We start from the raw sequence: 24,419 nt of genomic DNA on the forward strand, positions 1-24,419 counted from the left end.
ATTTTACAGTGTATACTGTTTTTAAGAAATGTCAGTTCAGGGAAACATGAGGGTATCAAGAGACCGGCTTGTGTGCTGCAACGTCAAACAAATTAAACCCTCATATGACTTCCAAGGTTTAGCTGAGTCAGACATGGTGGTCCGCCTCTGTTTGCACAAACATAACCTTATAGAAGAGTCATAAGAATGAAACCTTACATGTGACCTCATCACAAAACTCTTGAACTTGATGTTCACTACAGAGCATCTAGAACCAAGATACATTTTGGAAACAAGTGCTGTGGCCTGATAAACAAAGGCTCAGCAAAGGTATGTTTGGAGAAAAAAAAGGAACTACATAAAAATAGAACACCTTGCCAACTGTGAAGCATGAGGTTGGATCTATCATGTTTTGTAGTTGCATTGCCGCCGGTTTCACTGGTAATATTGCATGGGTGGAGGGGTAAAGGGCCTGAAGTTCAGCTAAAATAAGACTGGCTTCTCCAATGGGATAAAGATCCAAAACGTACCCCAAACTCCACCACGCCTGAAGAGACACAAACAGACTAAAGCTTTTGAAAAGGCCCTCACAGTCCCCTGATATCAACATTATAGACATATAAGCTGTGCATGCAAGACAACCCAAGAATATCTAGGACTAGAAGCATTTTGCAGAGAAGAGTGAGGTTTGCACAGACTACACTAATCATTTAGATATTTTATACTATGAGAGACAGTGTTACTGTGCTTAAAACCTGATCACCCATAACACTGGTACCACCTGCCTAATATTGATTACCCCCCTCCTCCCTTGTGCTGCCACAACAGATCTGAGCATTTGAGGCATGGACTCCATAAGACCTCTAAAGTGTCCTGTGGTATCTGGTACCAAGACATTAGCAGCAGGTCCTTTGAGTCCTGTAAGTTGGGGCCCCATGACCCCATTACTTATTACACTTGCCCATTTTTCCTGCTTTTAACACCTAACATGCCCCATTCCTTGACAGATGCCAGTGTAGGTGAAGTTAATCAATGTTTACCACATCACCTGTCACCTGTCATGTTATGCTGTGCATGTCATTCTGCATAACTGCACGTTCCGTGTGTGTGTGTGGGTGGTCTCTTTAATTGTTTAATTAAAGTAGAAGGGTCCGCTGTGAATAGATTCAGTCAGGCATGGCGTAGGAATCTATAATAATGATTAAAAGATTAACTGTCATCTGTTTGAGCTACATTGAACTGCTACATAGAAAGTTACTCTTCACACATGGATGTGTCTCCTGGTGTCCGTTGTTGGATAGAGGAACAGGCAGCTCTGAGAAAAGCTTTTTAATGTCTCTTCGAACTGATACCCCAGAGACCTGGCCAACATCACTAGCCATGTGTATTTTAGCATGAGACAAGGAGCTAGCAAGAAATCCCCTGGCACTCTAAATGTTTGCTCTTCAAGGTTATTTGTAGGGTGAGAATTGATGCTGAGAAGCAGCTGCTAAGCGAGACTAGTGCCTGAAATCATTCCCAAATAAGGGAATTGCAGTTAGATAACAAGAAAAAGGATAGCTAGCGCTACCCAGTATTACTGTTATATAAACCCCTTTTCTGTTACAGCATGTTACATTCCATTCAGCTCTGCTGCAGATACAGTTTTTTCCCCTTGGGGGCAAGAACCTATTTGGTAATAGAGCATTCACCTGCTGCTCACTGTCAAGCTCAAGTTTGATTTATGGGTGCAGGGATCTTTTTCTTTGATAAAGAACGCTCTTAAACCTTTCCATTCAGCATCATATAATCTATAGCCAGTATGTCGAGTGCCTGTTCAGACTCTCTTACCTCTTTTAACAAAGGCTTTAGGGCTCAGCGTACAGCTATACTGCCCTCAAAGCTGTAGGCTATCAAATCACTCCAAACATGTTTGGGGCAGATTAATGCCTGTAGGGGGGACGCTGGCCTGCCAGTCATATGACTTGGGCTGGCAGGTACCTACAGCAAATCAGCATCAGCCCCTGCCAGACCCAGTTTATTTAAAGCCCAGATAGGTGTTAGGACAGCCTGACTGAGTGCCAGGACCACTCTGCTAAAGACCTGGACCCTAGCTTTGAGAGTCAACATGGCCGATGCTAGTGTGCGACTCAGCGGAGGAGCTGTCAGATTTGGGGCCACCTATGGAGGCAACCGTCTGTTCACTGGAGCCAGGGGAGCAGGAGGCTCTAGTTTGTCCCTCTCCCGCTCGCTGGGCTTGGCCAGGGGAGCCGGAGCTGGTCTTGGTCTTGGCCTTGGCCTGGGAGGAGGTCTTGGTCTGGGTTTAGGAATGGGTGGAGGCCTGGGGCTTGGTGCCGGTGCTGGTGCAGCAGGGTTTGGCCTGGGCGGTGGTTTTGGCCTGGCTGCTGCTGGAGGTGCCAGAGCTGCAGGCTTCAGGGCAGGCGTGGCCCCACTGAGAGCTCGCCTAGGTGGCCGCGTCTTCAAGATTGGAGGCTATGGCTTCAACCCTTCCTTCCTCAGCTCCACCACCACAACAGATGCAGGTGTCAGTCCAATTCCCAGCCTTGACCCCACATTGCCATCCGTGGACACCGTGCAGGTCACACGCTTAAGGGAGAAGGAAGAGCTCCAAGCCCTCAATGACAAATTTGCGTCTTTTATCGACAAGGTATGTTCAAGCTTTTTTCAGCAAATATGTAGCTTGTTGATCACCAGCTAAGATTTGAAATTTAAGTTGCTCACAAGCAAGAAGCAAGTTCATCTGCATGCCCTTTGGGACTGGAGCTCAACATTTCAGTTCGGGACAGTTAATAAGACTCCAATTCATGAAATAAAAAAAATGATGATCTGGAATCTGTCCCTTAGGAGTAGCTCATATTATCATTGAAACAGCGTAAAGCTCCTCCTGAGCTCTAACCCAGAAGTTCTGTGTAATTGATGTTATTTAGGCTCGGTCCCTGGAGCAGCACAACGCTGTTCTGAAAGCCAAGATCTCCATGTTCACCAACCCTGAGCAGGGTGGCCCCGCCAGCACCTCCATCCTGCTCACATCCGCCATTGGAAGCTACAAATCCCAGATCGACAGCCTCAACGCCACCAAAGAGGCCATCATTGCTGAGATTGAGCACTACAAAGGCATCATTGATGACGTACAAGTCAGGTCAGGTTCACTTCTTTAATGTGGAGGTGCAGAATTGGTGGCTTATACTAGAGACCAATTAGGTCTGCTTAAATTATATGGAAATGGATTGACTGAATTTAAATGTGATGAGCTCTGTCTTTTTCATTCTAAGATATGAAGGGGAGACCGCTCAGACCAAATCTCTAGAGGTGGAATGGACCACATTAAAGGAGGTATGGAAATGTATTGAAATGTAGGCTGCATGTACTTTAATGTTATTGTATCATACTGATGCTCTTTTCTTTTACTTACAACAGGAGGTAGACAACCTGTATCTTACCATTTTTGAGCTGCAGACCAGCATCGGTGGCCTAGAAGATCAGATTGCTCTGTCCAAGCAGGTGTATGATGCTGTGAGTACTGTTTGCTTACTGTTTCTCAGTTAGCTCTGTCACTCTGGCTTGATCACACTGGTCATCAATATATATTGTGTCACCACTTGTGTGGGCTTTTCAGAAAGTGAAAGAGGTGAGGAACATTGTGACTGGCAGCGTGAAGTCAGCAGTCTCCATCTCAGTGGACAACACAGCTCAGGCCCAGGACCTGACGTCTGCCTTGTCTGAAGTTAAAGCACACTATGAAGCTCTGGCTCAACGCAGCAAGCAGGACGCCCTCATCTCTGTGCAGGACAGCGTACGACACTTTTATATTCCAGCTGCAGAAACAATCACTGTGTCCTCTCACACTGAATTACATGGCCATTGCAAGCCTTTGATGTAGACACTATTTAATTTCATGCATGAGTCTCCCCCTAGTGGTAGCTTAGAACATCCCTGATGAATTCTGGCATTCTGGCTTGTAAGCTGTTTACAGACATCCAAAGAAGTGACTCAGGCACTGTTCTGATCTCATTTGTTCTGCTGTATTTTTTTTGACTGCAGCTCTCCATGATGACAGTATCATCCCAGCCCAGTACCACTACCCTCACTACAGCCAAAGAGGAGCTGCGAGTGTACAAGCTGCAGATCGACTCAGTGCAGAGAGAGATCGACCGACTCAAGTCACTGGTGTGTTTCTACCTGATTGTGTCACTGACAGAAGCACTGGTTAACCCCCTAAGCCTGGATATATATTTACTTCCTCACTCTCACAACTTGCATATTAGTTTCATAGTAAATACTGAATAATCATAACTATTAATTAATATGCCTATTTACTATGAAACTAATATGCAAGTTGTGAGAGTTATTATTATTATTATTAATTATATTATTAATAATTAATTAATAATATATATATATTTTATAATTATTATTTATTTATTTATTTATTTTTAATGGATAAAAATAATATTTTAGTGTCATTCCTTTATTCCCAGAAAAATATATTCTTGAATATATTATACATTCAAGTATTCTATATAATGTAGAGTACTATCCAAAGAGGATTTTATTTGTTCTTACAATGACAATATTAAAATTCATTTATATACATCTTAATGCAGTAAAATGTCAAATTTATTTTTAATATAGCTCTCCTCATTAGCCATACAACACCAGCAGAACACCTGATTTAACTCATTAATAATAACATCATGCCACCATCATGGTACCGGGTCATGCTGCCTGCCACCGGCAGCCAGAGCACAACTGGCCTTGCTCTCTTCTGGTGGGTAGATTTATCTCTCGCTCTCTCTCTTTCTTCCCCCAGATGGCTTACAGTTTTGCACAGTACTGTGTGTGTGTGTGGAGGGGGGATATAAGGAGATTTGTAATCTGGTTGATGTGTTCTTCTCTTCCAGAACATCCAGTTGGAGTCTCAGGTGGAGGAGGCCGAATCTCACTCCAGCTCCCACACTGAAACCTACCAGGAACAAGTGGTTGTCCTCAAGTCCCAGCTTGATGACCTCAGGAAGGTACATTCCTTGTCTTAGCTTAAGCAAAAAAAAAGTTAAGATTCTGAATTATTACATGTTTTTAGTTTTTTTTTCTTACATTTGAAAGTACCCAGAGAATGTTCTTTTAACCAGGAAAGAGTACATCCTCTTAAGTACAGGTCTCTGTTTTGTAGCAAATCACACAATATGGACAAGAATACCAGGAACTCTTGGCCAGCAAAATGTCTCTGGATGTTGAAATTACAGCCTACAAGAAACTTCTGGACAGTGAGGAGAACAGGTAGACAGAGCATGGCCTGCATAGGAAACCAAGTATTTCCTGTAAATGTGTGAGTTTTTCAATGATGGTGTAATCATGCAGCGAATGATAGCATAACTCATATGTGTGCGTGTGTGTATGTGCATGTGTGGTGAACCAGGCTGAAGTCTGGGGGAGGAATTACAGTGCACATGTCTAAGACCACAGTTGGAGGAGGAGCAGGAGGTGCTGGAGCCTTGGCCCTGGCCGCAGGAGGAGGAGCAGGAGGACTGGGAGGAGGTGCAGGCCTTGGTCTGGGAGGAGGATATGGCCTTGGCCTTGGCCTGGGCGGAGGCCTGGGAGGAGGCCTGGGAGGAGGCTTGGGAGGAGGGCTGGGTGGAGGCCTTGGAGGAGGCCTTGGAGGAGGTCTGGGAATGGGATTGGGAGGAGGACTGGGTGGAGGATTTGGAGCAGGCGGAAGCAGCTTCATGTCATCCAGCTTGAGCAGCAGTGCACGTAAGTAGAAGATGTATTTTAATCAAATTTTTAAATTTGTATTTTATTGTCCTGCTTCTTTATCCTGGGCCTGGGGTACCCCTGTAAACCCAATTTTGCCTCTTGGAACTGTGTATATTTTTTATGGATTTTATTTCTCGGAATCTTTTTAGTTATCTTCACTCTATATCTCAACTGAAAGTGAACAATCTTGCATTTTTTAAATAAAGTTTTTTTTAATTAAGGAATTAAGGAAACTATTAGTAATTTGCCAAAAGCACTAACAGTATAATCTTGTGGTAATGGAAGAGTGAACACTGCAGTACTCAGCCAGCATACAGTCACATTCAGCAGTAGGGGATTGATAACTTGCTCTTAAACCTACGACATCGAGGCCAGAAAGTTAACTTTAACAGAAAGTTAGTTATATATATATATGTATACTACCCAAATGAATGTAGCCTAGGGGAAATGATTACACACTGATGGTGAGTGAGAAGGAAAAGACATGTCCAGTATGCAAATAGATGGTGTCAGGAGCTAATGGGAAAGGTTGATGAGAGTTTTACTAATCAAGGTAGGACTCCCCAAATATAAGGCACACCCTAAAGGTCTTAGGCACTTAGTCAACATAGCACAAGTAAATATTATTCAACTGAACAGTGTCTCAACTATTATTTTTAAGTTTATTTGGCTTAATCAGCTGAAATGATCTCGGATCTGTAATATCTGAATGCTAGTCCGCAGGCCCTCAGATGGCCCATGTTTTTTTGCTCCCTTCGTGAACTATAGTGGGAGTATGTTCACACTTTAGGTAGTCTGGCTTTTTTTATCTGACAGAGTTTTTTCATTCCGACCAGGAAATGAGATGATATGTAAAGTCAGAGACAGAAGCTTGTCTGTTGCCACAGTTTGTGTAGGTCATCCTCTAATAATTCTGATTGGTGAACTATTCTCCTAAGTCCAATAGTGATGCTGAGGTGTTTAAAAACTCAAACTGGCACAACACACACTAACATGCCACCACCGTGTCAGTGTCATTGCTTTGCTGAGAATGATCCACCACCTAAATAACACTGCTCTGTGGTGGTCCTGTGGGGTCTTGTAGAAGAACAGGGTGAAAGGAGGCAAAGAGATCAACCAAATTCATTATTCATTATAATGCTGCACCAGTGGGAAGTTATTTTAGGGAAACAGGTAGTGGGTGCTAGTTTATTCACAGTTTTATTTGCTACTGATTTTTTTGCATCAGTTCTGGAGCACAACCTTTTCAGACTAGTCACATTAAAAAGATGTTGTCAATAACCAACCAAAAAGATATGATCAGCAGCGCAGGAAATATAGAGGGCAGAGGTACTTCAGGACCAGGCTTGGAAGCTTCTTTTTTATTATTATAATTTTTTTAATGACAAAGACAAATAAAGTTTGTGGGATGATCAACTCACAAAACTGTCAGATGAGTCATTAATGAAAAGTTGTTTTTCCTTCCAGTTTCGTCCAGTGTTTACTGAACAAACAACAAAGCCGCTCAGCCTTTTGGCTCCACTGAACAGCACTGCGTCCCCACACCTGCGACACGGAGGGAACAAGTCACACAGAGAACATTTGCCCAATTATTGCTTCCTAAAATAGATTAAAAAGCTTTTGTATTTGTGTGTGTCTGTGTGTCTGTGTGTGTGTGTGTGTGTATACTGAGTTCCACACACCGTCCTCAGATGGTTCCAGGTACCAAGGCCACTGTTATACTGGACCTTTTGAGATTTTGAGAAAAATACCTACTTCAAGATTCAAACTCATTATTGTGAGAAACACAATAAAACTGTGTTTGTTAAATGATGCAGTGTGTGTATGTTATTAATCAACTTACAATTATGTAAAAAAAGGTTAGGACACAGCATTTTTTATTTTATTTTAACATAAACATATGGACATTTGGACATATGGACATTAGATCTTCATTTGAAAAGTAGGAAAAGATGGATATAATATTAGTATACTAATAAAACTAAAGAATGTATTGTACTGGAAAAAAATATTTTATTTTTTTGACTTTTTTTATTTACAGAAAACACCCCCATTATTATTACTTAAAATGCCTGAAATTAGAGTCAGTTAGACCAAAATAAACATCATTAGAGGGGGGTTTGGAGGAGCCTGTCCTATTTAAACCTCAGACATTTAGTTTGTTTTGCTCTTAATTGTTAAAGTGAGTGTCACCATGGCAAGATCCAAAGAGCTCTCCAAAAACTGCCTTTAGTATAAAAAGGTTGTAGATGCATATGAGTCTAGAAAGGGATTTAAAAAGATCTTATACCATACAGAAATCACTTATTCCACTGTCCACAAAATAATTTACAAGTGTCAGGCCATCCTAGCATGTTAAGCCCAGGAGCAGACCGCAAGATGCATAAAGAAGTCTCCAACAATCCTAAAACGTCATAAAGGGATCTTACCACAGTTGGAGTCAAAGTACAGCAGCTACCATTGGAAAGAGTTTGCATAGGAACCCATGTCAACTGTGAAGTATGGCGGTGGAAATATCATGGTTTGGAGCTGCTTTTCTGCAGTAGGACCTGGAGAGCTCTCCAACTTAGAATCCACTGAGAATTCTTAGTTGTATCAGAGGGCGCTTGAGGAAAATGTGAGACCATCTGTCTAAAAAGTAAAGCTGAAACATCACACAGCTGAAAGAATCCTGCATGGAGGAGTGGGAAGAATGTTCTCCCAGTTGATGTCAGAGATTGGTAAACATCTAACTGAGGTTATTTCAGCCAAAAGGGGAAATACCAGCTATTGGAGCACAGGGTGTCCTAACTTCTTCTTCCCAAGAAAACTGGTTTAGTTATTGTACCTCTATCTTTAAATATTGTTTTAATGAAGAATAAATGTTAAAAAGACAAAGGTTTTCATGGGGGTGCCCTAAGTTTTTCATATGACTTTAAATGCTTCTGATCTGAAGAATGTTTCCAGACGTATCATTTGTAACACCTTAAAGTGTTTACATAGACACACGTGTACAGCAGACTCTAACGACCTACATATGGTTCATCAGTGGAAAAACACACACAACCACTCACCACCTACAGAGTCTTACACACTTACAAGAAATGAGCGTCATTTCTTTTGTTAGTTAGTGATTAACTCCTGTGAACCCCTGTCACTTAAAGTGGGCTTGGACATGTCAGCACACAGCAGTGGACTAAATCATAAGGATGTTCTAGCTTTCTTCATGACTGCTGACAAAACAGCACACAGCCAAGCAGCAATGTGTGAAAACCAGCTCTGTGTGGTCACTGTGCAGGTGGTGTTTATAAACAGCACCACGATTAAAAAAAGTTATAAGATCTAATCTGAGTTGAAAGCCATCAGATAAACTGATATCTATGACACATCTGACAGTATTTCACTTGGCCTGGCATGCAGGACACATACAAACCCCCTTCTAGAGTATGTGAAAAACACAATGATCTTCCCACTTGTTATCATGCTTACAACAGGGACCTCAGGTCAACTTGGCTCAAAATATGCTCATCTGTTATTGCAAAAAAATAAACCTTGCAATATACCACCAAGTGTCATCCAGAGGTTCTATGAAAATGGTCATCATGGTCATCGTGTTGATATGATATGCATGAAGGGTGGCCTATCAGAACAACCATCACTATTCTGAGAATTAAAAAGTACAACTAATAAAAATGTAATTGCCCGCTCTAGGTGCTTTTTAAATTATTAACTTTTCTTTAACTTCTATTTCATTTAATATTTATTCAATTCACCTTCGTTCTTCAATTTCAAACATAATATTCACTTTAAATCCTTAAACTAAGCATAACAACTTGGTCCTAATCTTAACACTGAGATGTTTAAGTGAGCAGGTGTAGATAAGTAATAAAGGACCTATTTTTAAATGATAAGCAATATTGTAAAATAGTAGGCCATCCATATTTACAACAATAGTTTAGTGCATATATGCACCATATTTACTAACATGACATCAGTCATATATAAAATGCAAACATAAAAAAATAAATCAAATAAAATAAGAAATTAGAAAATTAGAAATTGTATTTGTGGTGTATATATATATATATATATATATATATATATATATATATATATATATATATATATATATATATATAAATAAATCTGCCATTTGAAAAGGACTCTATATAAAATTTCTCACGGGCCTATAGCAGCAAGTAGCAGTACATTTTCTTTGTAGTGGTCCCCTGTGTCCGGCACACTGATGCACGGATGTGGTTAGGTTCAGTTTGAAACAGGAAACATCACCGCAACCTTTGTACTTTTTCAAGTCTTGTCAGTTTTGTCTTGAAGCTGCTTCATCAGAATGGCCGCACACTGAGGTGTAAGGTAACATTGAATTATTCTGTATCTGAGCAAAGTTAATGGCGCATTGCATGATTGTAAAAAGTTCACTGTCGGTCTGTGCTTAGTTAGTTAGTTAGTTAGTTAGTTAGTGGTTTACAAAAAACGTTTTTTTGTTAAAGAAAAAAGTAGGTTATATCAGGCCTGCAGAACTGTGTATGTATCAATCACAGTTTTACATTAGGCTGTTCAGCATCAAACTGTCCGCTGAAACGCCTTTCTGGATCAGACCCAGAAATTATATGTCCCTGGAATATTTAATCAGAGAACAATCCTACTTTGGTGTCATTGCATTTGGTTGAACTGCATCAGAATTAATTCGTTCATATGTTGAATAGATTTTTATTTTTGTATTATTTCATTTTTCTCAGAATTTGTGGTTGAATTATCTGGTTGGTGTGAGGAGGAAAAAAAAATCTAAAAAATAAATCGCACTCCCCAAGGCATGGTAGAAGTCACAAGCCAGCAAGGAGTCGTCCTTGCCTTTGTGTCTCTGGCCACACTCGGGCTTATTTCTGCTATCTGCTTGGGCTGTAGAAAGAAAAACAGTAAGTGCCAGTCAAACCTCGCTGACTCACTCCTCAGCACACACGAGCATACAGCTGCATTATTGTTAGCTGCCACTCAAAACATAAAAAATATGATTTCTTTTGCAGAGATAGTTCAGGAGGATAACCAACTATATATCCCACAAGTATTGTAAGTTGCCTGAGAGGAAATGATCTGTTATTACACTTGATAAAGCAGGAATTATTATTATTAATATTATTTTGTTAGCCATAAATGAAAATGGAAAGTTCCATGTGTATTGTTTTGGCCTTATTTAGTCAGCGAGAGGGGAGCAGATTTGCAGTGACACGATCAAAAACAGGTGAAGACATTTTCTTTGCCTCTGTTGTTTTTTCCCCTGCTCAGGCCCTGCCGGCTCTTATTGGTCAGTTTATTGGTTAGCAGAGATGACAACATTAATGTTTCAGATTTATTAAGTACTACAAATGTGCACGATTGACATGATTTAGGGCCTAAGCGAAGTCTTAAAGTTTGTAGAAACCTTAGGTTGAACTTCAAAGCTTTTCATTTAGTCCTTAGTCACATATAATCAGTTTTTGTCTTGTCAATAAGTCTAGTAAATAATCCATCCTAACAAATTAATCTTAATAAGCTAATGTTTGCTTTGATAGCCACATATGCTACATCAAAATCTACATCTAATTTTTTTTGGTATTTATTTTATTTAGGATTAAAGTAAAAATGAATTTAGTGTAAGTACTGAGGACTAATATTAAACTTGAGAGAGTCAACGCAATCCCAGCCAACAAGTATTTTATGTTCTCAAAGTTTTATCACAAATCATCTAACCTACATTTTCTCACTCACTGTTGTTAAACTGATGTCAACCTTAACAATATATTGAAATAAAACAGGAAAACATTTACAGATACTTTCCTGCACATGAAATGGTCTGAAATGGTGATTGTTTTACAGTGACAAGGCCTAACCAGATAACCCCAGACCAGTCTCAGAGCTTTGGGTAACGTACTGGAAATGGGGTTCAGAAGTGACCTCCATACCCTTTTTTATTTCTTCTGACAAAAGACAAGCCTCCAATAAACCCACATGTGCTATCACCACAGGTCAAAGCCACCAGGAAGACTACGGTTTAAGATTTGATGTTAGAAATGTTTTACAGAATCCAACAAAGGGACATGCTAAAACATTCACTAAAAACAAAGAATGATGAGGAAATGAATTACGTTTATAACGGTTGTGGCTTAATATTTAGTTACGTTACTTCCTATTTCAAAAGACAGCTTCTCTGAACAGCAGGTTACAAACTTAAAATAAATACTTAATATCCATCATACTGGCTTCAAACGCATCAGTCCAGTTCAGTGGTTATTGAGTCGTCACATACAAACTATCAGGTTTACGTTTAATATTAATATGGGAAATTCACAAGTGTCCTATAGAGTTTAAATGGTATGCGGTTGAGGCTAATGCTTACAGATATGCTAATTCTACTTCATAAACCTACTTTGTTTTTTAGTGAATTCATCAAAGAAATTGTTTTGTTTTACTATTTATTATTATTTTCACTATTTGACTATACATTTTTTAATGTATTTATTCAATTACAATTACTACATTTATACAGTGCCTATTTTACACTGCTGGACCCAATTCACATATTATCCCATTTATCATCGCTGTCCCGCATAAAGTCTTGAATATTTTTTTACTTTTTGTCATAATGTAAATCTTGCAGTTGTTTCATATAAAAAGATTTTCACTTCTTCTGTAAAGCTGCATTTTGGAAATACATTATTTTTGTGACAATGATATTATACAGCATTTGTCCGAAGAAGTGATGTTCTGACCTCAAGTAGTTCATAGCACGAGTCATCTGAGAAAGGGTAGAGAAGACCTGCTCTTGGGTTTGCTGTTCACAGTATAAATAGGTCAGAATATAATTTTAAATGTGGAGTTTAATAAGAAAAAATCACATGGCTCTTACAACTCTCAAATTAGAGTAAATAATAAGAACTGAGCTATTTTGCAGTGCAATTGGAAGTAAGTTTTTAACACTACAACTGGTTAATCTGATAGTCTTTCAGTCTTTTATTAATAATAGTTCCTACCTTTAAAAATATGCCATTAGTGTTTTTTAACAATGTTTTTTAGTTCATATACACTGATCGGCTTTAACATTCAAATCACCTGCATAACATTATGTAGGCCTCCTTGTGTCAACAAAACAGCTCTGACCTGTCGAGGCATGGACTCCACAAGACCTTTGAAGGTGTCCTGTGGTATCTGGCACCATGAGCCTTGGGCCCCCATGTTGTTGACATTTGTCATTCCTTGAACCACTTTGCATACTGGAACACCCCACAATACCTGCTGTTTCAGAGATGCTGTGATTCAGTCATTTAGCCATCACTATTCACTCTTGCCAAAGTTGTTTATGCTTATCTCTTTTTCTGCTTCTAACACATCAACTTTAAGAGCCGACAGTTCACTTGCTGACTAATACATAGATTGCACTGTTGACAGGTGTCACTGTAACGAGATAATCAACGTTAATCACTTCACCTGCCACTGATTTTAATGTTATGGCTGATCAGTGTACGTCATTCATTTTTTTGCCAGGAATAGGCTGACTGGACTTCTCTGATCTTTTCTGTTCTTTATTATATATATTTTTTAAATAAGTGATACACAACCTGCTTGATTACTTTAAGTGAAAGGTTAATCTTTCAGTATATTATGATATAATTTGTATTTTATTATTATTTTACCCAAAACTAATCAGAAATAGTTTATTGGAGGCTTTCCTATATTAAAATTCAAAGAATAATTTAAAGTACTAGCAACATTGAGTCACTATTCCATGCCTCTCTATAAACCTGACATTTGAATCATTTATTCACCTTTCTTGAAGGAATATCGGACACGTGTCTCAAATCCAACCACCGGGTAAGTACTTTAAAAATTTGCTGTCGTTGCAACATGATAAGAAAAGAACAGTGGTACTGACAATATTATTTTTGGCTTATTTTCCAACAGCTTTCCAGGAAACTCACAGCAGTTACCAGAACATTCCCAAATGTAGGTTTATATTTCTTCCATTAAACGTCAAGAACTTTCTACCTTCAACAACTCTCACCCCCCCCCCCTTTCTGTTTGCAGCAATTTGTGGCAGTCTAGAACCAACTTATGTGTAAGTACCCCTCACGATCACTTGTTAAATAATGTGGATGAAGCGTAATGCCTACATTTAAGTACGGTACACTGATTGGTTTTACATGCATGCATGCTTATGCCTACCATAACTTACTTTTAGACATCCAATTCAAACACCACCAAGCAAAGGTCTACCAGATGAGATGGATGGTGAGTAGAAGCCTACAGCTCAGATGTTACACAGCCCACTATCGTCTACATTGTTTTCAAATGGGGGGAGAAACCAAGACATCAGTAAAGTCGTTGATGGAAAGGTCATAAGAAACCACAGCATGTGTGAACTAGATAAAGATTAGAGAGTGAACATGTTCTGCAGTAACTGCAGCTAAACAAAGCCAAAGGTCATTTTTTGAACTTTCCGCTTACTGTAGATCTGTAGGGGAAGATGAACGTATCTGCTGGCAGTGGTGTATTAGTTGTAATAACTTATTACTTAAATAAATCTTTTTTTTTTTTTTTTACTCCAGATCTCGATGCTGGTTCATATGAAAATGTTTTTCCTGCAAAATACTTTGACCATGACTCGGGTAAGTACTGTTAAGCGGTGTGGTTGTTTTTTATACAGGGTTCGTTTGGGTGTTTCTGAAGATTGTTAATAATAATTGTTATTGCTGTAATTACACTTTAGCTACTCTTTTGGTACATATTACTTGAAAATCCTTTTACTATTTAATTTGTTTTCTTAAATGAAACTAGATAAATAGCTTGCTGCTTTATGTTTTTTGTTGTAAATTGAACTGACCAAACATTACCAAACTCTGGTATAAAAAATCAGAGTAATATTCAAATTATGTTGCCATTTTTAATCCTTTGAATACACCAGCTTCTGTTGACTTAGTTGTCCAAAATGTATTTACATTAAATTTATCATATTAGAATATCACTTTGGAGAAACATGGTTTTGTTTAGACAGCAATGTATAGATAAACTCAGTAGTTATTTTTGTTCAACACTCATTGAAAACAAACAAAACAAAACACTTGTTTTACTTGTGATAACAGACAGCTACGATTACGAAAATGCTCAATACCTGAGTAACAATGCCGAGGAAGGTAATGAGCAAATTTTCCTCAATATTTTTTGTTTCTTATTACACACACAAAAAAAAACACTCACACTTATCTTTTATCTTTGGAACAGATGAACCAGATTATGTGAATACTGAACACCTTGAGCGTCCTGAAAACATCTGAAATTAATTTATTAAAGTATTTTTATACCAAATATATCTGTATTTCATCTAGTTGGTTAACTGGAGGGTGAATGCATGATGGTCTTATGTTTGTGTGTGAAATGTAACAATGTTCAAATCTGTGTCATGTTAAGACATGCAATTCTGATTATCTTTATTATTAAATTACTGTCACTACACAGGAAATAAAATCCTCCTGAACATGCTACTTTTATTTTACTTTTATATGCCTCAGATTCATTACACCCATGTTCTATATACTTTTACTGGCTTTACAACTACAGACTACAACTTGTCTTCATGACTGAGGTCATTCTGATTTATCTGCATGGAAGCTCAGACTGAACAGATGGCTGCGTTTGTCAAAACGGGGAATAAAATGATGAAAGATGGTCACAGAAACTGCACACATTAAATATAATCTTGTGATCGAGTGATATACAGCCCATTTAAAAAAATACTTTTAGGCAAGGCAGATGGTAAAATGCTGAAACTTTAACCACTTAGGACAAAATATATAAATATTTTCTCAGCATGCTAACCAGAAGTTAGCAAACAATTTCCATGACTCTATACAAACAACATAATTTCCACTGTTTTTTAGATGTTCTACTGAAAAAGGTTTCAGTTAAAGCTTTCCGAGGCTATGTTAATTATTTTTTAAATGGGAGAAATAGTCTGAGTAAACTAATCCCCAAGGAACTGGTGACAAGGAAATGAAAAATGTAGTCAATTTTATTAAGGATGGTAGACAGTATTTACAAGAGTATTTCTACAAATGTTCTGTTGCAGATTTTAAGCACAGTGAGGCAAAGCCATAAACATAAATGTGATTTAAGCTTTAGCTGGCCTCAGGTGCAGCAGTCTTGCTGCAGAGTCGTCCTAGCAGTCCAGCCATTTGCAAAAGGGAGTTTACTCCTTCTGCTATTTTCATGTGTGTGTAGCCAATCTCCTGAAAAAGACAAATCACAAAATTAGACTTCAACAAATCTAACACTACATGCCTTACAATAAGGTTATTATAACAAACAGACCAACACAAATTGACTCACAATTTTGTTGTTCTTACATGCATGTTTACATTCTTCAATACTGTGTTCATTCTCAGGTTAAACGGTTATGACTGTTGCACAGACAACTTATTTTTGTCTGGACATGCTACTGGACAAGGGATTATTTGCAAGATAATGCAATGGAAAACAAGATAACTAAACTTTGCAACATCAATACCTAAACATGACCCATTAACTTCCTTACCTTGATATACTCCAGTTTCAAGTACTCTGGCATTTGGAAGGTCTTACACACTCTAAAAATGTTTCCTATTATGTCTTCGGGAGAGTAGCCAAGTGACCAAAGTTGTTCAATTACCTATTGGAAGAAAACACAGTGGAAAAACAACTGATGAATGTGCGGTGCTGCATGACCTGGTATACACTACTTCTTTAACAGAAACAGGAGTCAAGCATACCTTGTAAGCCTCATCAATGTTGGCATTGACACAGTGTTCAAGCATGTTTTTAACAAGCAGTGGGTGTGGTTCATCACATACCTGAATAAAAACAATATGTCAATGTTACAAGCAGCCTATTATTATGGCCCTGACACATCCAGTGATTATCTACAGATAAAATGAATGTGATACAGGAGTTAACACAAACCTTGAACACATTTTCACTGTTGATAAAACCAAATCCAGAATTTGTAGACTGCAAGTTATTTAGTGCCTGGAGAAACAATGAGCATTATAAGTCTATAACAAATTAAAGACTATTCAACAAACACTAATTTGATGAATTGCCAATGACTGACCTGTCTCATATCTCCTTGAGCAGTGAAAATAATGGCTTCTAAGCCATCGTTGGTGGTGTGCAGATTCTCTTTCTCCACAACCTCCATCAGTCGCATCATGATTTGCTCATCCTTCAGCTTACTGTAGCGCAGAACTGCACAGCGGGACTGAATGGGCTCTACAGGAATAATTCCCCACAGTCAACTCACTACACCAAACCATACTTTAGTCAATTAGTGTTTTCCAGAAGAAAATCAGTGTCCATACTAACATACATCTCACCTATAATCTTGTCTGATGCATTGCAGGCTAAAGCAAATCGTGTGGTCTTAGAATAGATCTCCATAGTTCTTCTCAGCGCCTGTTGAGCTCCATCAGTCATGCTTATTAAAGTAAAAACGGTACAGGTAAGCATTTTCCACTTGCACACTTTTAAACACTGGTTGAATACAAATCAACACACTGTGGCATTATGTATTGGTTACCTGTCAGCTTCATCCAGAATTATAATTTTGTGACGTCCTTTAGGGAGAGTAACTTTTTGCTGGGCAAACATCTTGATCTTGTTTCTCACAACATCAATACCTCTGAAATAATTTAAATAACAGCATTAAAGAAGGTACACTCTTTTCATTCACACTCAGGTTTGTTAATCTCTGCTGTTAAAACACCAAAATGATTAATATTTTAAATATTCTTCTGCACAGTACATAACATCAGTATATACTGATAATATCACTACATCATTATCAAGGACAAACTGTGGTGAGATTACCCAAAACTAAAATTGCTTACACCCTCTGTCTGAATGTAGTACCATACCCTCGAGAGTATCAGTTGAACAGTACTGTACTAAACAAAGTAGTGTGCTGGGAAAATGGTGAGAAAAAGGCAACTAAGGAAGAGACAGACCATCATCATCACTTAAAAATGTAGGTCTTTCCAACAGAGAAATTGCCAAGAAAGTCTTGATGTCAGTGAGTAGTTTTCTACACCATCAAAATGCACTCAGAAACTAAGGGAAACTGACAGGAAGAGGTCTGGCAGACCCAAAGCCACAACTAAGTCGGAGGCAGTTAACAGTTTGTGTGATAGGCGGCTCACAGGACACAACTTCGAGCACAGCTTAATAGTGGTCTTTGTCAGCAAGTCTCAGTTTCAACTGTGTATAGAAGACTTCGAGCTGCAGGTTTGACAGGAGGAGTTGCAGCAAGAAAACCTTTGCTAAGACATCAGAATAAGACAAAGAGACTTGCCTGGGCCATGAAACATTAGACTACCAAATACTGGAATAAGGTATTATGGACTGATTATTGACGATGGATCTTTGTATGTGAAAAGGATGGTTTTACAGTGTGTGCAATCAACTGTCAAACATGGAGGAGGAAGTGCGATGGTCTGGGGCTGTTTTTCTGGATCCAGGGTCGGTGACTTGTACAGCATGAGCGGCACCCTGAACCAAAGCGGCTACCACAGCACTCTGGATCATGCAATACCTTCTGGTATATGCACCTAGTTGGCCAGGGGTTCATCATCTTACAACAAAATAATGACCCAAAAAAGCTATACCACAACTAAATCAGGAAATAGAACAAGTAAGTCTGAAAACATGCAGTGGTCAGCACAGTCTCCAGACTTAAACCTCATTGAGCTGGTTTGGGATGAACTGAACAGAAGAGTGAAAGTAAAGCAACCTTCAATCGCCATGCATTTATGAGAACGTCTGCAACAGATTTGGGAAGACGTTTTATTATATATAAGAATATTTGATTCTATTGTAGAAAGAATGCCACAAGTGTGTTCAGCTGTTATATCTGGCAAAGGTGGCTAAAGTTAAGAACACATTTTGGTCTATAAATTGATTCCATGATTTATTTTTCTCCAATTGCTTATTTGTACTATGATACATTAAACCGACTAATTCCTGATAAAAATGTATGTAAAATATTTGATTAGTTTTTTAGTTAGGTAATATGCAGAACCACCCTTGCCCTTTTCATACAGGGATGCAAACATTAAACTTACTGGGGGAAAGGACATACTGATGACTGTCCAACCAACAGCAACTGTAAGCATTACTTGTAATTGCAAACTATGAGCAAGTTTTTTTTAACTAATATAAAATCATGTTATGGAATGGAATTAAGTCTTTTCAAACTCATGTCTGCAGATATATAGTATATAGCACATTGCAAGATGAACTAAAAGACTCAAAACATAAATATTCACTAGTGGTCTTAGTGGCAATACACAGGTGGATTAAATCAGTATTTTTTTGGAAAATGCTGCATGGCATTTGAAGTGGTTTTGGTACTGAATTTATCAAATTTAGTTCAGTTACACAGTTCATACTTTCACACACAAAATGCTGTAATATATATATAAAAAACTATGTTCTGGCTTTACCTGTCATTTGAGGCATTCAGCTCAAGCACAGCATCTTTCATTGCTGGGCCAAGAAGAGCTCTTGCCAAACATAAAATGCTTGTTGTTTTCCCAGTGCCTGGGGGACCCTATCAGCAGAGACATTTCTGATGTATTATTACAAAGGAACGAACTGTTCAGTTGGTTTCATTGATGTACCAGGGACAGTGCTCATTAATCAACATTTCAGTTTTCATATCAATATGAATGTGCCGGAGTTAGCTAATGAGCTCATTTCAGCTGTAGTCCCTGAGCAGCCTATTCCAGATTAATGGTCGAACATCTGACCCATAATACAACAACAATAATACAGATGAACTGCTAGATAAATAAATAAATAAAAATACATGCATGCATGCACACACAAAGGCAGTGCCAAAGGAAACATTATAGCCAATTTGTTTTAATATAAGTTATACTTACAGCAATAATTATGTTGGGTACATTTCCCTCCCTTGCAAATACCTGTTTTAAACAATAAAAAACGAGTGTATATATATGAAGTAATACACTTTAATACACATATTTCAGCTTGCTAGCTGGTTTTTAACTCACCTCCAGGCGGCTGACAGTTTCCTCATTTCCAACAATTTCATTCAACTTCATAGGTCTGTATTTTTCAACCCTACAAACACCAAACACGATCATTAAAACAGTCACTGCCAGTCAACACCAGCACGACCGGGCTGCACAGTCGTCTATCTCGCCAAGTACCCAGACGAGCCAGGTTAGCTAATAGCTACCCACTCTGATAACGCAGCTACGAAAACTGCTTTACGTGCGACAACAAAAGCGGACCATGCCGGAGTTTCACTCAACAACCCAGAAGCTCCTGTTTTAAGCAAAACGGCTCCACTTCATCTTCACAAAAACACCACGACTGCGCTGCTAAGCTAACGTTAGCTGCTATCATACACCCATCATAAGTACACACAGCTAAAGGCTAAACATCCCCAGCTTTACTCTGTTTATCCTATACGTCTGACACGAGAACAACGTCAAACCGACAGCTAACAGTACCATGGCAGCTCGTAAGCACTTGTCGCTGGCTTTGAGGCGGTGTCTTCCTTTTTACTCTGCGTGTCTGTTCGGTTTTGTTCACCATCAGCGTCCTTCATCTCCACGTCCATGTTTCCCTCAGCGTCAGAAAACCCGCCACAGCGCGGGAACCAGCGGTAGCAACGTCACACCGACGAAACTTCCCTCCGCGGGGCTGCTAGATTATCACACTTTTATTTAATAAAAAAAATAAATGGATGTTTGCTGCTCATTTTACCCTTTAATACACACATTTCCACACATTTAAAACATATTTGAGTTTTTTTAGGACCTCTACAACATATCCCTAGTGTGATAATTAAATAATTAACTCCATTAAATGAAGGCTAATATATAATATAATATATTTAAATAACCGCAATATTAATATCAAAACAAAATAACAACATATATATAATTTGTGACATGAATAAGGAAAAAAAAGTTTGATTCCAGTTCTCTGCTCCCTGGTGGATTAACTGTGCACTGCAAGTTAGGAATTCTTTTAGCAAAAATGTAAAGGTAACTCAGAGTATAAAGGGTAGATACATGTGTATTATTTTATTTATTTTAGTTGCAATAAATTCCGGATATCACATAATAATAATACAAAATAAAAGTCCATTTTGTGATGGTTTAGGCTTTAAAGGGTTAACTATATCACACATAACAGTTTTTGGACAACGGTTTTTTTCTAAATCTATTTGTTTGCTAAACTAACCAACACCTGTAGAGACATTCAGTGTTATCATTGACATTAGCGATGCTTCTGTTATTTTCAACATATTATACATATTTACTATCATAGATCAGACAGCAATAATGCTAATGCAGAATTAATCTGACACCTGTCTGATATCTGCTGTGGCATCATAAGCGTGTGTGTGTGTGTGTGTGTGGGAGGTAGTCTTATAGAATCTGATGCTTTATAAGTCAATAGTAAAACACAAAAACAAGCCATGTTGTCAGTAGTGAAAACATCATGTTTCCCTTACATATTCAGTATAGATCTTATTGCCTAATGGCATCATTTCAGTGACTGAAGTAAAATGCCTAAATGAAAAGTAAAATAAAACAGGGGTGAAACTGCACCATTAAATGCACTATAATAGCACTATAATGCACTATAATGGCATCATATATTATGAAAGTCTCTTCTGGGAGGCCAATGCCCCCATCCACATGGTCAATTGAATTACTGAATGGCTTGATGAGCATGGAAATGCTATGGCATTTGCAGTTACCAGATATCAAACTAGTTAAACACATATGTGAGATTTCTGGCCTATGTGTTAGACATCGAGACAATGCCCTCCACCCCCACTATCAAAAGCAGATTAGATTTTGGTAGCATGGTGTTCTTTCCCTCCAGTACACGTGCAGAGAATCTATGCCAAGGTGTGCTGTATCTTTTCTGGCAGCACATGGTGGTCCTGCACCTTACTAAGAAACTGATATATTGTTTTTTTCCCCTGCAATTTGTCATCAGTTTGTATTAATAAAAAATAATATATATATTATTGAAACTGAAACCAATTCAGACCTGTCTGTGATAAGATTTGTAAATTGCCCCTGGTTTAACTAGAAAATTATCCCAGTATCGCAGAATGTCTCAATACTGAGTTTTAGCCTAATTAAAAAGCCAATTCTGTCATTACAAAGCATGTCTTGAGACTACATTCCATTTTTTAGGCTATTGGAGTTGAACTTGTGCTATGCTAGTCATTTTAATAGTGGTGCTTTATGTTCAGCAGTGTAGCTGTGACCCTTGCGATGGGAACAACCAGGGAAAAAATGTAAAATAAATAAAGCACCAACTCAACTATATAGGGCACTACTAGGTCACAAAAGTATGAGTTATAGACACACATATTGCATTATACACTATATAAATTATATATCAATATAAACAACGTACATATATCAAGTATGTCAATGTTCATCCTAATAAATACATTATGTTGCACCCTTTGCTGGCACAGATGTGCAAATGCACTCACAGCTTGTATAGTCTCTGTACAGAAGTACGGCTGAGAAGTTTTGCAGGTGGTTATGAGACAGATAAAAGGTGGTGTTCTCCATGTGCTGTCCTATAATTAGCTACAATAAGTTACAAGGAAAAAATAACAAAACCGATTGCAGTTGCTGATGGGACAAAACCACAGGCACAATTAGTATAGTAAATAAGTTGAGATAAATTGTGTATCTCAAAATGATTTAGCAATGCAAAACACTTATTTACAGTATTTTTGTCTTCTTGTGTAGTTTGTCTGATTTAAGAGGTGAAAGAACATTGTGTTGCACTTCCCATTAATAACCTTCATCCCATCTGTTTGCTTACGTGGACATTCACACACGGACCAGTGGCAAAGAACACCTCTGTGCATATAAAGCCTCATCAAGGCACCTTCAGCCTTGTCCGCTTGATGAACTGAAATCATGAAGGTAGCTGCAGCTCTTCTCCTTTGTGCCATGTGCTTCCTGGGCCTGGATGCACAGTGTCCAGAGCCGAGCAGCCTGAAAGATTTTGAAGGCACCAAGCTGTGTGCTCGTCTGTTTTCAGACAGTAACATCTACTACGACCAAAGCTGTGGAGGAGAATACCTCGACATCTATCCCAATGACGATGTCCCGACAATCGAGTGGCGCTGGAGCAACCGTGCGTCCTCTCTGGTGGTGAGCAGGTTGTGCAACCTGACGGTGTGGTCCCGTAGTAAGAAGAACGGCAACAAGAGGAAGTTTTCTGCTGGCATTCAGTACCGCCTCAAAGACGTGCAGAGAGGCCTGTTTGGAAACTGGGACAATAGCATCTCTGCATACTACTGCGTATGCTAGATTCTGCTGAAGCCAACCAGGGAAGAGAGGGACTGAAATCAACAGATGTGAATCAGAGGAAACAAATAAATTCATTTCTCAATCTGTCAAATTAAAAAAAACACTGGCTCGACTGGTTCATTTCAGTATCCTACTAAATAAAGCAATGGATCTACACTGTGCTAGTGGCCTGGTTTTATTTCACACTCTGCTGTTCAGCTTTAACCTAAGTAACAATTATCAGTAAGTCTTATATAATATAAACCTAAACCACTTACCACATAGTAGTAAGGTGTCAGAAGCTAGCAATGTAGCTAGCGATGCTCTTGTCTATGAGCTAAAGTTGAACTGTGTGCATTTTTACAATTGTGATAAATGATGAAGAAAGCACATGGCTAACCTCATGGTTATCTTCCACAATGGTCTGTGGTCTTTAACTCTTTAACTCTCAATTTTCAGCTACTCAAGATAGATAGCTAGATGGCTTATAGTTATGTTTGTATTTGGTGATATACTATATAGGGCACTACATAGGTCACAAAAGTATAAGGTATACAAACAAATATTGCATTATACACTAGATGTTTAAATGTTTAAGGACACCCCTTTCTAATAAATGCATTTACTTACAACTTGTCTAGTCCCTGTACGGACCTCTCTGGAGCAGACAAACATGAACCTATTAGTACCATGCCAAATGCCAGGTGTGGGCAAAAGGGGAACGAAGCCCCCAGCACTGAACTGTGGAGCAGTGGAACTGTGTTCTCTGAAATGATGGTGTTACATCCAAAACTTTTGGTTGGGGAGTTGGGGAGTTAAGGTTAAGGTGGGGTGGTGATTGCCCAGTATTCTGATATCAGTAATGCCACACGAATGTCACTAAAAGCAACCAAATCTTCATAGCAATGCTTCAAAACCTAGCAGAAAGCCTTCCCTGGACAGGAGAGACAGTTACTCCAACAAAAGCTAGATAAATAATACCATTGATTTTGGAAGAAACAATAATAAGCAGGTGTCCCAGTACTTTTGTCCATATTGTGTATGTCTAAAGGACATTGCATACGTGGTTGAAATGGCTTTAAATGAGTGATTCCCAACCCTACTCCTGGATGACCCCCCTGCACAGCACAGAAACAGGTTTTCTGCTCAAACTCACTACCATAGGAGGGGCTTGATAATTAGCCAATTGGCAGGATCAGGTGCGTTAGAAGTAGGGTAAACATACAAATATGCAGGGTAGGGGTCCTCCAGGACCAGAGATGGGAACCACTGCTCTAAATAATGCATTAACTGCATTAGTGTAGATTAAGGTCATAT

The 24,419-nt window shown here is 38.7% G+C and overlaps 4 protein-coding genes across 9 annotated transcripts; 3 read left to right on the forward strand and 1 right to left on the reverse strand.

Moving 5' to 3' along the window:
* The first annotated feature begins 2,086 nt into the window (after window positions 1-2,086).
* On the forward strand, window positions 2,087-7,220 carry LOC140539567 (thread biopolymer filament subunit alpha). The gene is made up of 10 exons (XM_072662302.1): window positions 2,087-2,626; window positions 2,907-3,118; window positions 3,252-3,312; window positions 3,397-3,492; window positions 3,596-3,772; window positions 4,021-4,146; window positions 4,881-4,994; window positions 5,150-5,256; window positions 5,396-5,730; window positions 7,201-7,220. Exons 1-10 carry the CDS (start codon window positions 2,087-2,089, stop codon window positions 7,218-7,220), a joined length of 1,788 nt encoding a protein of 595 aa, XP_072518403.1.
* A 2,825-nt stretch (window positions 7,221-10,045) lies between these two features.
* Window positions 10,046-15,242, forward strand: LOC140539204 (uncharacterized). Of its 5 annotated transcripts, XM_072661855.1 has the most exons (12): window positions 10,046-10,083; window positions 10,470-10,646; window positions 10,755-10,797; window positions 10,926-10,969; window positions 11,584-11,629; window positions 13,541-13,575; window positions 13,666-13,707; window positions 13,789-13,819; window positions 13,943-13,992; window positions 14,310-14,369; window positions 14,844-14,894; window positions 14,983-15,242. In XM_072661855.1, the coding sequence occupies exons 2-12, from the start codon at window positions 10,544-10,546 to the stop codon at window positions 15,033-15,035; spliced, it is 558 nt and encodes a 185-aa protein (XP_072517956.1). In that variant the 5' UTR covers window positions 10,046-10,083; window positions 10,470-10,543; the 3' UTR covers window positions 15,036-15,242. The 5 variants fall into 5 exon arrangements, with proteins under 5 accessions (XP_072517956.1, XP_072517953.1, XP_072517955.1 ...); XM_072661852.1 differs by having other exon boundaries at window positions 14,844-15,057; XM_072661854.1 differs by having other exon boundaries at window positions 10,046-10,078; window positions 14,844-15,057.
* A 487-nt stretch (window positions 15,243-15,729) lies between these two features.
* rfc2 (replication factor C (activator 1) 2) lies at window positions 15,730-20,400 on the reverse strand. Of its 2 annotated transcripts, XM_072661649.1 has the most exons (11): window positions 20,271-20,400; window positions 19,806-19,875; window positions 19,674-19,715; window positions 19,233-19,339; window positions 17,312-17,413; window positions 17,109-17,209; window positions 16,847-17,004; window positions 16,696-16,761; window positions 16,506-16,586; window positions 16,292-16,405; window positions 15,730-15,986 (listed from the first exon to the last, which is right to left on the reverse strand). In XM_072661649.1, the coding sequence occupies exons 1-11, from the start codon at window positions 20,378-20,380 to the stop codon at window positions 15,876-15,878; spliced, it is 1,062 nt and encodes a 353-aa protein (XP_072517750.1). In that variant the 5' UTR covers window positions 20,381-20,400; the 3' UTR covers window positions 15,730-15,875. The 2 variants fall into 2 exon arrangements, with proteins under 2 accessions (XP_072517750.1, XP_072517751.1); XM_072661650.1 differs by lacking the exons at window positions 19,233-19,339; window positions 19,806-19,875; window positions 20,271-20,400 and having other exon boundaries at window positions 15,731-15,986.
* Window positions 20,401-22,706: 2,306 nt separating this feature from the next.
* On the forward strand, window positions 22,707-23,279 carry LOC140539488 (syncollin). Its single transcript, XM_072662208.1, has one exon. It carries the CDS (start codon window positions 22,728-22,730, stop codon window positions 23,121-23,123), a length of 396 nt encoding a protein of 131 aa, XP_072518309.1. The 5' UTR covers window positions 22,707-22,727; the 3' UTR covers window positions 23,124-23,279.
* Window positions 23,280-24,419: the final 1,140 nt, after the last annotated feature.

The sequence above is a fragment of the Salminus brasiliensis genome, chromosome 18 (genome assembly GCF_030463535.1).
Source record: "Salminus brasiliensis chromosome 18, fSalBra1.hap2, whole genome shotgun sequence".
Taxonomy (NCBI): Eukaryota; Metazoa; Chordata; class Actinopteri; order Characiformes; family Bryconidae; genus Salminus; species Salminus brasiliensis.

Excerpts from the sequence above, each read along its gene's own strand:
- LOC140539567 (XM_072662302.1), top strand. The coding sequence starts at position 2,087 with ATGGCCGATGCTAGTGTGCGACTCAGCGGAGGAGCTGTCAGATTTGGG. Across the intron at positions 5,257-5,395 it reads CTGGACAGTGAGGAGAACAG|GCTGAAGTCTGGGGGAGGAA; the intron begins GTAGACAGAGCA and ends GTGGTGAACCAG. Across the intron at positions 5,731-7,200 it reads CAGCTTGAGCAGCAGTGCAC|TTTCGTCCAGTGTTTACTGA; the intron begins GTAAGTAGAAGA and ends TTTTCCTTCCAG.
- LOC140539204 (XM_072661852.1), top strand. The coding sequence starts at position 10,544 with ATGGTAGAAGTCACAAGCCAGCAAGGAGTCGTCCTTGCCTTTGTGTCT. Across the intron at positions 10,798-10,925 it reads CTATATATCCCACAAGTATT|TCAGCGAGAGGGGAGCAGAT; the intron begins GTAAGTTGCCTG and ends GGCCTTATTTAG. Across the intron at positions 14,370-14,843 it reads ATACTTTGACCATGACTCGG|ACAGCTACGATTACGAAAAT; the intron begins GTAAGTACTGTT and ends TTGTGATAACAG.
- rfc2 (XM_072661649.1), bottom strand. The coding sequence starts at position 20,380 with ATGGACGTGGAGATGAAGGACGCTGATGGTGAACAAAACCGAACAGAC. Across the intron at positions 19,716-19,805 it reads AAACTGTCAGCCGCCTGGAG|GTATTTGCAAGGGAGGGAAA; the intron begins GTGAGTTAAAAA and ends TGTTTAAAACAG. Across the intron at positions 16,762-16,846 it reads CTCAAGGAGATATGAGACAG|GCACTAAATAACTTGCAGTC; the intron begins GTCAGTCATTGG and ends TTGTTTCTCCAG.
- LOC140539488 (XM_072662208.1), top strand. The coding sequence starts at position 22,728 with ATGAAGGTAGCTGCAGCTCTTCTCCTTTGTGCCATGTGCTTCCTGGGC.